We start from the raw sequence: 14,762 nt of genomic DNA, 5'->3' as shown, positions 1-14,762 counted from the left end.
ATTCAGGATAAAAAAAATGAATGATATAGCTTTACATTTTTTGGTGCTATTAAGAAAAAAATAGGTATAACTCTACCTATGCTATTTACAAAAATTATATAATTTAGCCTGAAGCTTAAGCAAGATCACAGTGGGGTGCTTCTGTTTTCCTTGGATTTTGGGTCAAATATGATATTCAATGTGTCTTAAGGTAAGTTCATTTTAAGACTTATTTTTGTCAAATTTGAAGTTAATTTCTATTTCTTTTTTCTCTCTAGCTCCAAGATAAATCAAACCTTCAACCGATGTGTTTCCTCCCCATGCCAGACAAAGGTAACTGTGCCTTACAGAATAAACAATATCTTTCAAATAAATTGCAAATTTAATTTTTTTGTTTTAATTGTTAGAAATTGTTTAATATCTTAATTTCTTTGAGGGGCAGCCCTTTTAGCTCTTTTGAGATACATATTATTTAAATAGAAATGTTTTACACCACTCTTTATACAATTGACTAAGTAGACTTGGAGGGTAAAAAGTGATGGTTATTTTTTGAAGTGGTTATAATATACAGAGGGAAAGAGTGATTTTTCAAAAGGATGCCTAGTGTAAATAAAGTCTGAAGAAACTGGTACCTTTTGTCCTTTTTCTGGGACGATCATTGTCATTGTGCATTGTAGAGTACTGGAGGAGTTGAAACAGAAGAATATATGAGAATCATGTTCTTGCCTTTTGTTTTTAAAGCAAGCAACAGAAAGTCAAGTGAAGATGCCATCTTTGTGCCCCTCCCCATTAATATTATGTCTTTAAAATTGAAGCAATTTTACAGAAGCTTTTATGGGCTCTTTTGTGTTACTCAGGGACTCCAGATATTTTTCTGATTAAGGAAATTACTTCTACGATGACATAAAAAGTGATACACTTGTTTTATATCCCAGGTCAAATAGCTTGTAGGATCCTGTAAGAGTAAATACCAGGACAGAAATTCTCAGGTCATTAACATAAAAAGGCTCCTTGGCACCCCACCTGTCATAGAACAAAGTGTCTGACCATTTCTCATGGCTGGGTTCCTGTGGTGCTTTTCTTAAATAATCAGTCCCATTCAGGCAGAGATTTTTAAGGTCCCTGATCTATTTCACAAGTGGTTTTTTTTTTTTTTTAGCAGCTGAATGGCTGTGTAAGGCAGAATGAGTTTGAAGAAAGTTTAGAAAAGAGCTTGGTATATCCCCAAGCTGTCTTTCTTCATCCATGTTTCCTAAAGGCTAGAGAAAAGTCTATAACAGCAGTGTCCTTGGGCACTCAGGTGATCGTCTATTCCTGCTCTGTACTACCTGGGAGTACCTGGGAGCTGGTGTACAGTGGTCATTGTATTTAGAATAGCCTTATGAGTCTTAGAGGGGGAAACTGGTCAGAACCTTGCTTGCATTTTTGCCCTTCAGCACTAGATATAGACGTTTTTATACTTTGATTTTTCTTCTTTAAACTCTATAGAATGTAAAAATTATAGTAAGTGAAAAGATCCAAGTCAACATTGGAATCAGACGATGTACCCATTGTGTATTATCTTTAGAGGGTTTTTCAGAGTCCTTATTAGAAGGCATGCTTCACTCTCTTACTCTGCCCCCAATGAATCCCAATGATCACAGTGGCAAGGCACAATTTTTGAAATGAGGAGAGCTTTCTCCTTAAAGAGCTGTTTCTAGTGGGAAAATATTACAGGCCTCAAAGCACAGGAACCTCTGTCCTGAGAGGGTATCTAATTTGCAGCCTTTCGGAGAGATCTGATTCTCAGTGGTCACCCTCTTGCCTCTATTCGGGAGGAGGGGACTTCTGTTGATTGTCATTGCTAAGTTCGGGGGTAGCCTGTGCTCTCTAGGAGAATTCAGCCTGTGGTTACCATGTCTAAAGGGCATATTGAGCCTGGGTCACATGGAGAGGAACAGAATCCACAGAGCCTGGGGTGTCCGAGAGCCACACCTGGGGGAAAGAAACTCCAAAGCTCAGTAAAAAACCACGAATCTATTTGGATGCTATGAACTCAGGCTCCTGAGGTAAATTTTGACCCAATTCCTGCAGGTTAATATCGAAACATTGTCCTGCAGAGTGTGTGTGTGTGTGTGTGTGTGTGTGTGTGTGTGTGTGTGTGTGTGTGTGTGTCACTCAACGCCAGGTTCTGACCAAGGGAAAGAGAAGTAACCCTCAAGAACACAGGAGAGAAAGGCCTTTATCGATGCTCTCCCCTTTGGCCGACATGTGGACATGTGGAAGGAACACTTGGTCTCAATCTTCCTGGAATTGATACCAAGCTTGAATGTCTGAGAGGATGGAGGCCAACAAGAAAAGAACAGGACTTGAGGTTTGAGGGGAATGGTGGGGGCCCGGCAGAATCATGGGGATACGGAGAATGAGTGTGGAAAAATTTGAAACATAATTAAAAAAGATGCTGGGGGACAGGGAAGACAGGGGAGGGAGGAAGGGAGGGGGAGAGGCGGAAAGGGAGAAAGAGGGGAGAGACAGAATATAGAAGAGGAGCCCTCTTCTTGCTTTGCCCAGCAGGCACAGAAGAGTCTGTAGAGTCCAAGGTCGCACAGTCCTCTCAGCTGCCTCGCTCGCTGAATGGCTGGCGGTCCGCAGCATCCCCGCCTCTGGCCACCGCAGCCACAGGTTTACGGTTCCGGGCAGCAGCGCCCCTCCTGAAGCCAGCTGGGGCTCCCTACACTCTTCTGCACCCACCGCTGCCCAACGCACCTCCCTGCCTCAGTTCTCACCACTCCCCTGGAGGCTGCTCTCCTCCCTATGGCCCCCTCCCCCAAGGGGGCGCTTCGGCCACCAGAGAAGCGGCAGGAGTCATTTCTCCCTAAGGGCCAGGAGGCCCGCAGAGAGCCCGAGAGCGGGATCTATTTACATGGGGTATTAATTAGTCTTTGAGGAACCGTTCACCCACGTGCCAATGTAATTGTCGGTGGCCGGACTGTAGGCACCGCCAGCCGCCAGCCGCCGCCCGGAGGAGAAAAGCCGCTCACCGAGGCGCGCTGAACCCGCGCTCTGCGGAGCGTCCCCCGGTGGCCGGGCAGGACCGCGGACAGCGCCCACGACGCCAGTCCCTTGCTTGCTTTGGGGCTTTCTGGCTTTGCTGGTGATGCTGCAGCTGCTTCCAGGGCTAGCAGCTTCCAAATTCTCGCCACCACACCCCTCCTTCTGAAACTGGGACTCATCGCGCCTGTTGTGTGGCTTTTTTTTCCTTCCGAAAGGCCCGCGTCTTATCGCTCAAGTTCAAGTCCGGAGGACTTGCTCAGTCTCCTCCCCTTAAGTCATTCTCCATCCTCTGGCAACCGCTGAAAGCCAGGAGTCCTGGGCTGCGGGTGTCAGTGCCAGCACAGGCAGTCCGGGTCGGTCGGGTGCAGCAGCCCGGCGCATTCGTCTCTCTCCCTCCCTTTCTCTCTTCCTCTGTCGTCTTCTCTACCTGCCCCTCCTTTTCTTGCCTCTTAAGTTTCCTGCACCGGGAACCCAACTGTGCCAAGCCTAAGCTCCCGCGGACCAATCCGGATCGCGACCCCAGCACTGGGACAACGACTCCGCCAAGGCTGGACGAGGCAGCTGGACCCGTCCTCGCCCGAGCATGGAGACGGAGCTCCGGGGAGGGCACGTCCCGGGCGCTGGAGAAGCCAGGCCGTAGTAGCTCCTCCATGGAGCCTGTTCAGAGCGGTCCTTGCTCGCTGCATTTGCCTCCAGTCCTGTGCGGTAAGTACCGGTCGCCTCCACTGTTCCTGGCAGGGACACCTGGGGACAGGGTGGTAATCACTAGGAAAGGGTAGGTGGTGTAACTCTAGTTGGGCATAGAGCACGTCTGATAGGTGACCCTCAGAGTCCCATGCAGGTTTCCACTGTGGAAGTTAGTAACTGGCTGTGCTCCTTGGCTCTAAAAAGTAGTGCTAGAGATGTGACTGTGTGTGTCTATCTCTGTGTTATAGGGGTCTCGAGTGGGTAAACTGAGCCCCGCTTTTCTGTATGCAAATTGCATCCCCTTCCCCCACCCCCATTTCACCTGCACCTAATCCGGGTCAGCTCTACCTACCGCTTTCTCTGCCCGCGTCCCCCTCACTCAGTCTCTTGCTCGCTCGCTTTTGCTGTCTCTCTCTGCTGCTGTGTGAGTGTATGAACCCTGCCAGGGCTGGCGAAGAACCAGCCGCCGCCTTTAGTCCCAGCCTCCCGCCAGTCAAACACTAGGGCAGGTCTGGCAGCTAGAGACACTTGGGCTCCTAACCAGCCTGTGAGCGGCTCTCTGTGTGCCTAACCTCCATCGGCCTCAGCGGTGGTTCGGAACTGGCACTCCGAGACGCGCAGGGAGCTGGGAGCCCCCCGCCACCGCTCAAGCCCGCCCGCCCGCCTGCGGACCGCACTTGTTTCTGGAGCTGGATTGACTCGCTTTTCAAATCTCCGTGACCCCCCCCCCCCCTCCCAGTTTTTGGCTCCATCACTCCACATCAAGACCCTCTTCCCCCGCTTGATCATCAGCCTTGTCCGTGTGGTCATGGGATGTCTAATTTCATTTGTATCTAGGCTGCTGAGAGCGCTCCCTGATCTGTAAAGTGGATGTCAGGTGGATCTATGTTTTTGAAGGAACAAAGACTCAGCCAAGGCACCGCCAAGGAAGTTTGAGAGGAAGGAGGATGCAGGCTGCGTGCTGGTACGTGCTTCTCCTCCTGCAGCCCGCCGTCTACTTGGTAAGTCGCGAGTGGTCCAGTGTCTTTGAGATTCCACCCTAACCCGGAGGCCAAGCACCTGGGGCGGGGGTGGGGTGGGGGGCACCGAGGAGGGCGAGGCCGCCAGTTCGGTGAGAGCTGTGCTCCCAGAGACAGTGGAAGAACTTTCGGAAGGCGTTCTTTGGATTCCTGCGGGAGTTTTCGGGGCTCTCGTCCCCATTTCTTGCTTTATTTCCCCATCTCCTGATGGTGATTTTCTAGCCGTACCCTACACGTCCAGAAATCAAAGAGGTAGTGGGACAGGGTGCCTTGGTTCCGAGGGCGGAGAAAAGTAATGGGGAGTGTGAAACTCTTGGCAGCAGCCCTTAAACCACCTAGTTTAAATGGAAGGAGGTGGAGGTGCGGTTGAAGATCTGAGCAGGTATCTACTCACCGCCGCCACCTCCCCAGTTCGGATTTGCGGTACGCGAAGAAGTGCACTTAACTTCCTGAGACTTGCAGACTTGCAGCTGGTGTCGGTTCATCCACCAGACACACAGTCAACGACCCGTTAGGTCAGAGATACACCTGCAAACACATGCCCTCCCTCTCCTTCCAAGGTCTAGTTTCTCTCAGATAACTGAACCTCTGTTTTAACGTGGGGTTTCCTTTTAAGAAACGTCAGGCCTTTTCACTAGGGAGAGAATCTCAGCCACAGCCTCTGTCCGGGGTCCCCCAGAAACAGTTTTCGGAGGTTTGGAGTCTGAGAACAGGCGCAGGGCGGATCGCTTTGTGTGACTTGGGAGTTATGGGTATCACAGCGAGCCCAGGGGAGTGTGATTTCTCGGGTCTGATTTCTCAGCGGGCCAGGGACACTTGCATTCTGCCGGCGAAGTTGAGCCTAGTGCACCGAATCCCAGAGTTGATCCCGGGCCGCGGGAGTGCACCAAGATCTCAAGGTGTTCTGTGGAGGAGGGTCGCGGAGCGCAGGCGTTGCAGTAGCAGCAGGAGTTTTCTTACCCGGCTGGATAAATGGACTAGGTGTGCTGTTAGTGTCTTTTATTCCCAAGAGCTTCAGAATCCACAGCCTGGAAGCAATAGTGTACGATCCCTGCAAATGGCCGTTTTTTTTTTGGCCTTTGCTCGGCCTGCGATCGCAGGACTTGAGAGTTCTGCGAATCCGGTACATATTTGCGTGCGCGCAAGTGTGTGTGTGTGTGTGTGTGTGTGTGTGTGTGTGTGTGTGTGTGTGTGTGTGTGTGTGTGTGTGTGTGTGTGTGTGTGTGTGTGTGTGTGTGTGTGTGTGAAGTGTATGTACCCGGTTCCGGCTTCCGGCTGCATCTCAACCCTCTGTGTTGCCAGTCTTTGCACCTTTCTCGCACGACTGTAGCTGAAGCAGACGCCAGAGGGCGCTGCGCATCAATGTCCTCGCCCACAGGACACCTTGGGGGTAAACAGGTGAAAGCAGGGGCAGCCAATCCAAGAGGACAGCTTTTCTGACTGTCGCGGGTCCGTGCTTTCCCCAGTAGAAAGCAGACCGAATACGAAGTGTCCTTCCTATTGCCCACCTTCCGTCATTATCGCTCCTACCTGTGTCCAGTAAGCCCACTGACATTGACGACCCGGAGTTGGAGGGCAAAAAGTTCCACCAAAGGACACACAGCCTTTTTTATTGGGCGAGGTGGGAGGGAGTGAAAAGTGAAAGGCAAAAGCCTCAGGGGAGGGACGTCAATGATTCTCTTGATCGTCACAAGCGTGCCGTCCTCTCTGCACACCTTCAGGAATGATTTGAAGCTCAGGAGGACTGTCGCTGCCTTCTTCCCTGGCCTGTGTTCACACACACAAGGCCAGGGCTCTCGGCTATGGTGCAGTTTATCGCTTGAAGGAAGTATTTCGATAGTCTGAAAAATAATCTATCAAAAGCAGAAGTGAAATCAATACGTTGTGTTAAATTTTAAATGTGTGTGTTGGCAGTTAAAGCGTTTTCCACTCATTACAACAACAGTGCTGGATTTATTCTAATGCGCCGCGTTCTCAACAACAAGCGCATTAATTCTCCTTTAATTGTAAACTGGGAGCATTTGAAAACCATTCAGTGTGCAAATTATGCTGATTCAATTACCGTTTAGTTACAGACTTCATTACCTGAATGCCTTTTGGCAATACAGAGAAAGGAGACAATTTTTCCAATTTCACTCAAAACAATACGAAATGTGAACAATAAAACAGAGAAGGCGATTTAGGAGTCCATTCTTTTCTCTCCAATCTAAAGTTGTTTTGTGTGTCGAGGATTAGAAACCACACACACCACAAAAACAAAAGGCTGGTGGCTGTGACCCAAGACAGTATTCCAGGGATTGCAACCCCATAGGTATTTGCCAGGAAAATTCCAGGCTGTTTTCCTGGAGGTGGAAGCTGACTTTTACCATAAAAATGGGCTCCAGAGGATGAATTGGGCAGTTAATGTTAGGGTGGTTTTAGGTAAATGAAGTAGGGACTCTTGATTAAAACTCTGTAGCAATGAACAGATGAAAACACGATAAAGCTCCTTTTCATTAGTTTCATTAAACATCAGCTCCAGCAAGGGAACCAAGCATCTATTCGTGACTGTGCCCCAGAACATTTCAGCCCTTTGCAAAATCCTGCAACAGATGCACACAGGTTATCAGCTAAACTCCAAGAAGTCGAGGTGGAAGAAAAAAAAGAAAGAAAAAAAAAAAACCACCAAAAAGCATTATTTTATTTTTTTCCCTGACCATTCACAAGCCAGGGAGGAGTTAGTAATAATTTGCTCTTGTGGATTGCACCTACAGTTAACTGACTAGAGAACACTTTGGGGTCTTGCCTCCTAGCTAACGTTTTCAGTACACCTTTCCTTCATGGGTGTGGGATCTCAGCCATGTTTCTAAAGGAGTATTTCCCACAGTTTGAGCCAGGCTTTTTTAGATAACACCTATACAGAAATAGTTTAGATTACTGCTTATAGAACATGGATTTAAGTGTTTCTGAGTTTTGAGAGTCATTCTTATGAGGATGTCTCTGTCTGGCAGATCATATAGCACAATCAGCGTGTGAGTGAATGCTTGAAAAGTGTATTTCTTGGCCCAGAGGTCTCTGAATGCCTGTCCTAAGTTGAAGGTTTTTATTTACTGTGTGTTTATTGAGAGATGGGTCTGTCATGTTTCACACGGGAAGGTCAGTTTTGTATTGCAATGGGAAACTGATTACAGGCATGTCTGGAGCTCTACCTTCTGAAACCCATTGTCTTGAATTCTCAAGTTTCACCACCAGGCAAACTCCAATGCAAAAAACAAAAACAAAAACAAACAAACAAACAAACCAAAAAAACCCCCAAACCAACCGAACAAAAAAAGCAGAAAGCCATCTTTTAAAAATAAATGTAAGAAAATTTCTGTTTACTAAATGTTGTGCATTTCAGATTTAAACACCTGACCAACAGGAGGAAATCTATGGTGTAACTTGTTATTTTTATTAAAGTCCTTCAGGTTTTATTCTCTATCAGTTCTGGGTTGATTCCAGGATATGTTAAATATGAGATAACCAGACTATAGCATTTCAACTGAATTAAAGTGCACATGGGGTAAATGTGGCTTCTTGTTTGAAAAAGAGGGAGTAGGGATTATAAACCAATTTATTCCCATGGATTGAGTTTAAGACCATACCAGGGAACAGGGGCAGGTTCTCCCAGGAAAGAATGTGACACTTTCTTTATTTGGGGTAATTCTCAAATAGTAAAGTGAGTCTGACAGCATTCCTGGGCATGCAAAAGTTACTCAGAATTTGAGTCCAGAGAATCTGACAAAGAATGGATGCTGTTGCTGCAATCATTTGTACATTAACAACACCATCCTTATGAAGAGGCCCCATCAATTTTGCTAGGAATTACAATACCTAGTAACTTGGTTGCTTTCTCAGCCAAAATAGGTAAGAATTGGAAAACATTTCCAAACCTTTGACACAACATTTGAGTTATCTGTTTGCACAAATTTAGGTGTTTGTGTGTGTGTGTGTGTGTGTGTGTGTGTGTGTGTGTGATGCTGTGACGTGACTTCTACATTAGTTGTTTAACTGAATTTAAAAAGTATTGATTGTATCCACAATGCCTCTGCTTCTGAATTGTTAGCAGGTAAATCATTAGATGAATTTAGCTCAACATGAAGGTGTCTGTTAGGGACTATGAAGGCGGAAGGGAAAACAGGAGAGCAGGCACCCAGATCTGGTCTAGTCTTTGGACTAGGTCTGTGTACTTCCTGTCCTTTGGAGAATAAGGTAGTTGCTCACCAAAAGCTTTCCTCAGTTTGAAATTACTTTATGTAGTAGATAACAATAGCTATCCAGTCACGACGAAAGTGTTTTCTGTTAAAGCTTGTTCTTGGAAGCAGCATGAACAGTTCCTCCTTAGGCCAAATTTCCTCTCCTTTCTGCCCCAGAGCACACTTGCAGACACAGGATCAAGCTCAGATCATTTAAGGAGCCTACACCTCAGCAGCGTAGCAAGAGGTCCTGTCCTCTGAGTCCCAAAGTGCTGCCCAGGCCTGTGCAGGACACAGAGAGGCCCTTGCTGTCTCAGGGTGCTTTGACGACAACAGGCTCAGTCCTGCCTTGGCCTGGAAGGCAGCTCTTGGAGGTGTAAGAAGCACTTGGGTGGTTCACCCTTCTGTCCCATTTACAGGAGTCTTGTGCCTTGGGCCTTGTAGTGAGAGCTTCCAAGACACTGCCTTCCACATTGGGCACAGGAGGGAGAGAAAAACCAGAATTTCACCAACTCTGTCAGCGGTATGTTCCCAGAAAGCTATTAAATTTGTGGCTCCTTTTGTGTGAGGCTGATTTCTATTTGGCTTTGAATTGTTGAGGGCTATTTCCCCCTTAATGAAAGTGTTGTCTGGGTGAAAACTATATCCGGTGGAAGGGAAATTGGTTGATTTTTTTTAAGATAGGTGCCCAATGTCCTACTTTCCTATCCGAGGGAAGATTTTCTGCAGACTACAAAAATTGACAGCATTGTCCAGGTAATAACCACCGTCGACAATATTTTCAAAAGGGCATTTGAGTGATGAAAGCATATGGATATTGCTTTTTCAAATAAGCAATTCTCTGTTCTGGGCTTCTTTGATTTTATAAGGGGTGGGGGAATGGAGTTGGGAGCAGCGAGGGAGAAAGGGCCACACACTGGCAAAGAGATGCCTGCTTCCTGTTAGGCCAGTCCTGGAATACCGAAGTGATCCTCGCCTTTAGCTGGAGTTCCGGGATCCGAACAGACCGCCGGCCGAAGTCCCCCAGCGCGGCGGCGTAGATGTAAAGAGTCAAAGGGGAATCCCAGGAACAAGCAATAACATGCCTTGCACTCCTCTGCCCTTACAGCAGGACAGCGCAAGCCCTGCAAGTCGGCCGGCTTTCAAGCGGCAGGGTAGAAAGTGCGCATTCTTCTTTTAAACAGAATGTCTAGCTTTGAATCAGTTCAAGAAAGTTCCCTTGGGACAATTCTGTCGTCTCGAAGCTTCAGCTCTCATTTTAAGACCTAACAGTTGTCACCATTTTAATTAAAGAGAGGCGGGCAAGGCTGCTAGCCGGCGCCGTCGGGTCAGCGGCTTCTGTGCGCTGCGGAGTCATAAGGCGGGTCCTGCTGTCGCCTCCTGCCGCCTTCTCCGGGTCACCGTTCATCCAGGCCCGCCTCTAGTTTGCTGGAAGTTGCGGTCTTGATTTATCCGCTAGTCAAGTTCGAGATCAGCTCTTTTTCACGGTGTCAGCACTACCCCCTCCCGGAGCTTGGTAAACACACCGCGCTCATTTTTCTGCTGCAGATTGGCATGTTGACGACTCTGCTTGAAGGAATGTGACAATAAAGTGGGGAACCAAAGCTTGGCAAGCACTTAATCAAGGATAAAAAGGTTCCGCTGTAAGGATGTCACTCAATTTATTGTGAAAGTCGAATGAATTACGTTTAATGAAAGTGCTCCCCAGATGAATATTACCAGCAATTTCCTGAGTTGGCTCTGTCAGCTTGAGATGAGGAAATGCCAACCCAGATCAGAAAAGAGCGCCTGTCTCAATTACTATGCAAGCTTTCCAAGAGCGGCTTTTTATTGAGATGATATGTGTTGGCGGCTTCTTCGTGCCCCTCGCGCGCGCCCAAGAACGTTTGTTTATTTTTCAACTTTGTCGTCTGCCCTTCCCGGTCCTGGCTGTTGTTTAAACTTCCGATGAGCTCACTGCCTCTCTGCTGCCGGCTGCAAACCTAATCACCTCCTCTGTAAACAGCTTTCCCAGTGTGCTTTATTTACTATGGAGGTGGCGTGTGTGTGTGTGTGTGTGTGTGTGTGTGTGTGTGTGTGTGTGTGTGTGTGTTGGGGGGTGGGTATACAGACAGAATTCCCTTGCTAGATTGCCCTTTGCCTTACTTAGACAGCCCCCTCCCTCCTTCTAGTTTGGAGCTCTGGAGGGTGGAAACCCAGGAGTTGCGTGGAGCACGGGTAATGAAACTGAGCGCTGAGAGGGGTCCCGGGAGCAGCAAGAGGGCAGCACGAGTCCCTCAGGCTGAGCTCTAGAAAAGCTCTCCCAGTTCACTCTTCCTTTAAATGAATGAGGGTATTTTACTGGCTCAAGCCGGAAATGGGATGGGAGTGAAGTGGGGGTGGGGATTCACAGGCCCAGGCGGAGCACATCGTCTCATCTGCATGAGAATGGGGAACCGGGAGGCTTTTCTTGTACTGTTTCTTTCTGCTACAATGTGACAAATTGTTGCTTGGAAGAGCCAAGTGTTCCTTTAGAAACTGGCTGCCGGGGGCTTTGCGCGTCCCCGCGGAACCTGCCTCCAGCCCGGCCTCATCCACATTACCCCGGCGCCCTAACACAAGCCCTGCAGCAGCCAAAGGCTCGACCAAGGCCAAGTACACTGTTCCCGCAGGAAGGAGGGCTCTTCCCTCACACACCAGGCCCAGAGTCCTACTCTCACCGCCTCCCCCTGCTCCCAGATGATTTGGAAGACCATATCAGTCATCTTTGTAATAACTGAGAAACTTTCTTCGACGTAATAGTCTTCATCCCCTTCACTCGGCGACTCACTCCTCAACCCAAAGCTGCCTTGTCCAGGCTAGGAAGGTTTCAAGCCCTAGTCAACCACACGCACGTACTTCATTGTCTACTTTTTGCCTCCTGTGGTCAGGAGAAAGCCCAGCAGGTTTTATGAAAATACGATTGCAGCTCTCTCTCTTGCCTTTGGACCTCATGCCATTACATGAAAACATTGCTTCTGGGAAACTTTTGGTCTCCTTCACCGACCTTCAGTGCTCCTGGCGATGCAGGGTGGTCAGCCGAGGTTCTCCAGCGGGAAGTGGATGGGAGCGCGAATGCGCCGGGTGCCTATTCCCGGCCTGGAGAGCGATCTTCAGCACCACGGCCAGCGCCTCAAGCCCCGCCCCGCCTGGTGCTCAGGGCCTTCCCGCAGTCCTCCTTAAAGCCGAGTTAGGATGCTCGCTGTCTGCGGACGTCCCTAACCACCCCGGCGCGATTTAAAAAACCCACTTTCTCCTGCCAATCATCTAGGAACACCAAGCTCCAATCGCTGGGCCCCTAATGTGTCTGTGGTTAGAACCTCTGGTTTACAACCCCCTCCTCGGACTCCGGTTTGGGGTGGGGAGTCACGTGGTTATCAGTTTATTAGGGGCGGGGGCGGGGCACGAGAATCCTGGTTTCTCTCACTTTTCTTGTTTATTAAGTCTATCTTTCCCCCAAATCAGAAACATGTATCACGTAATGTGCAGCTAAAAGACTCTTTAGCAATGTGCAAGTCACAAACGAGGAAACTGAGGCGTCGAGAGTTACACCGTCTTTCTTTTCCCAGGAGCAAAATCCTTTGGGCAGAAAGTATATCGGCCCATCACCCTCACTGAGAAGTGACTGGAGCTACCTAAAGGCCCTGCTAGATAAGGCGCCTTTAAAATATTGAGCTCTGAGGAGGGGTGGGGGTGGGGGTAGGGGGCTAGAAGAGTCCTAATTATTATGAATTTCTAAAGGATAGTAATTATTCACGGGGAGCAGGACAAACCACTGCCTGGGCAAGGGAATCGATATATTTGCTATCGAAAGTGCCTGGCTCGCCTTTAATGCAGACGAATGGGGATGCAGCCTCATTATTTTCCGTGGTTAGGTTCACCGGCGTGGGGCCTGATGCAGCGTGGAATCTATCATCATTAGAGTTCCTTTTTATTTAACAAACAACAACAATCCGACTTAACCTCCCCTCTCAAAGACAACAATAACAAAAAGCCGTCCGCATCATCACACAGACAGCCCTCCTCCCCCACTCCTCTGCTCCCCTGGGGGCTTCTCCGTGCACTCTGGAGGTGACTCTGCAGACACTAAAGTGTTCGCGGCGCACAGCAGCAGTCACACAAGCTGATGTGACCCAGAAATAAACTCGATAGTACCGGGCGCTGACGCTAGGGGTTGTCTGTGTCAAAGGCTAAGGTTGGTGTGGAAGTTGGCTGATTCTCTTGTCTCATGCCATCGGATTCCTCAAATCCCCGCAGTATTCAAGGAGGACCCCTAGCAAGCAGTGCTCCCTCGACCCCACAGGAGAAGTCAGCTCGTAGAAAGATGGGTTCCAGAGAAAGAAAAGGAAGGAAGGAAGGAAGGGAGATTTTGGCGCAATGTCCCCCGAGTGTTCTCCAAGGTTCCGGGTGAGGCAATCCCCACCTAGCTTCCTCTCTGTGAAATTCCATCTTTTTGCCTGTAGGCCAGTCTTCCACAATATTCCAAGACCTAGCTAGGAAAGGGCCCCACCTCCACCACTGAGGGCACTGAACCAGCCAGGGTCCTGCCTCCTGGATTACAAGTGTTTCTCAGTTTCTCCTCCCTTCTCCAGACTTAATTCCCTGGCATGGTCCTCACTATTCAGAGGTTTCCGGATGTCCCAGTGAGTGGCTTCCGGTATGAAACTTATTGGCAGGCAGCCATTCCCTGAAATGTTTTAGTTACTATGGTTAACTGAGGCATGTGTGTTGGTTTGTGAGTCCTGGCGTTCATATGGTAGGTCCCTCTTATTACAGCTCAATGATTGCACAGAAAACAGATGTGGACCTAAGAAAACCTAACGCCTCCTTTGTTAAAGTAAAACAATTATAGTCACAACAACAACAAAACAAAACAAAAATTGTGGACTTAAAGGCATTAAACTAAAAATATCTGTCCACCCCATTCGACTTCCTTTTCTTTGGAGCATAACCATTCCTGGTGTCTGTGGTTCCCTGAATACCTGTATTTCCTTGTTCTTAGAGACAGCCAGCCAACACACTACCAGGACTGTATGATCTACTAACATCATTTCCTCTCACCACCTTCATTTTTAGAGGCTTTATAATTAAACTCTGTGAGATATATGGAACATACATCCAGGGGAAAGCCTTTTTATTTATATTTATGTAGCACACCTACAAGGAAAATTAAAGAAGTGCTTATATTGAAGTAATAAGCCTGCTTTGATATCAGCAGAAATGTCCTTTTAATTCACTTTTATTCAAAACTAGAGAGCCATCTCTGTAAGACCAGACCCCACAGTCGCACCTCTTTACAGAGAGGCCCCACCGATGTGAAAAAGACATTGACTAGTTCTAACTTACATGAACAAAAGGCCAGGCTTCTGCTTACTAATAACAGGCACTGTAATGAAGTGCCCTCTGGTGCGGGAAGCTCAACAGGAAGAGCAAGTTGCCTCCAGGCCCTGCCTGCCTCTCCACACCTCTACTCCACCACAAGGTGCAAACTCACTCGTCCTCTAACAGGGTCTGACAGAGACAGCATGGTGATCCACAGTGGAAACTGGCAGAATTTTGATAAAATTGAGTCAGAGACTAAAAACTGGAGGCCCTGATGGTTCCCTCTCCAAGAGGTTACTGTTTCAGAAGTTGTGGTAGAAAAGCTTAGAGGAATTTTCTTGCTCTTGAAGATTCCTTTTCTTTTACAATGCAAACATGGTACACAGAACACACCAGAGGTAGGTAGTTTTTTTTTTTTTTTTTTTTTTTTTTTAACTTCTTCAAAGGAGTCGGTAGGAAACTATTGTGGGGAATTTATTTTCCCCCACCT

General features: G+C 48.1%; 1 protein-coding gene across 1 annotated transcript in view; it reads left to right on the top strand.

The window, feature by feature from the left end:
* Positions 1-2,437: 2,437 nt before the first annotated feature.
* Positions 2,438-14,762, top strand: part of Nxph1 (neurexophilin 1) — a 299,862-nt gene continuing 287,537 nt past the window's right edge. The window contains exons 1-2 of the mRNA XM_006986900.4: positions 2,438-3,717; positions 4,537-4,700. Coding sequence (XP_006986962.1) covers positions 4,647-4,700 — 54 coding nt within the window. The 5' untranslated portion in view covers positions 2,438-3,717; positions 4,537-4,646. The remainder of the gene's footprint in view (positions 3,718-4,536; positions 4,701-14,762) is intronic.

This window comes from Peromyscus maniculatus, chromosome 3 (assembly GCF_049852395.1).
Source record: "Peromyscus maniculatus bairdii isolate BWxNUB_F1_BW_parent chromosome 3, HU_Pman_BW_mat_3.1, whole genome shotgun sequence".
Lineage (NCBI taxonomy): Eukaryota > Metazoa > Chordata > Mammalia > Rodentia > Cricetidae > Peromyscus > Peromyscus maniculatus.
The sequence above is the reverse complement of the archived record's forward strand: the minus strand, read 5'-3'. Positions and strand labels throughout refer to the sequence as shown.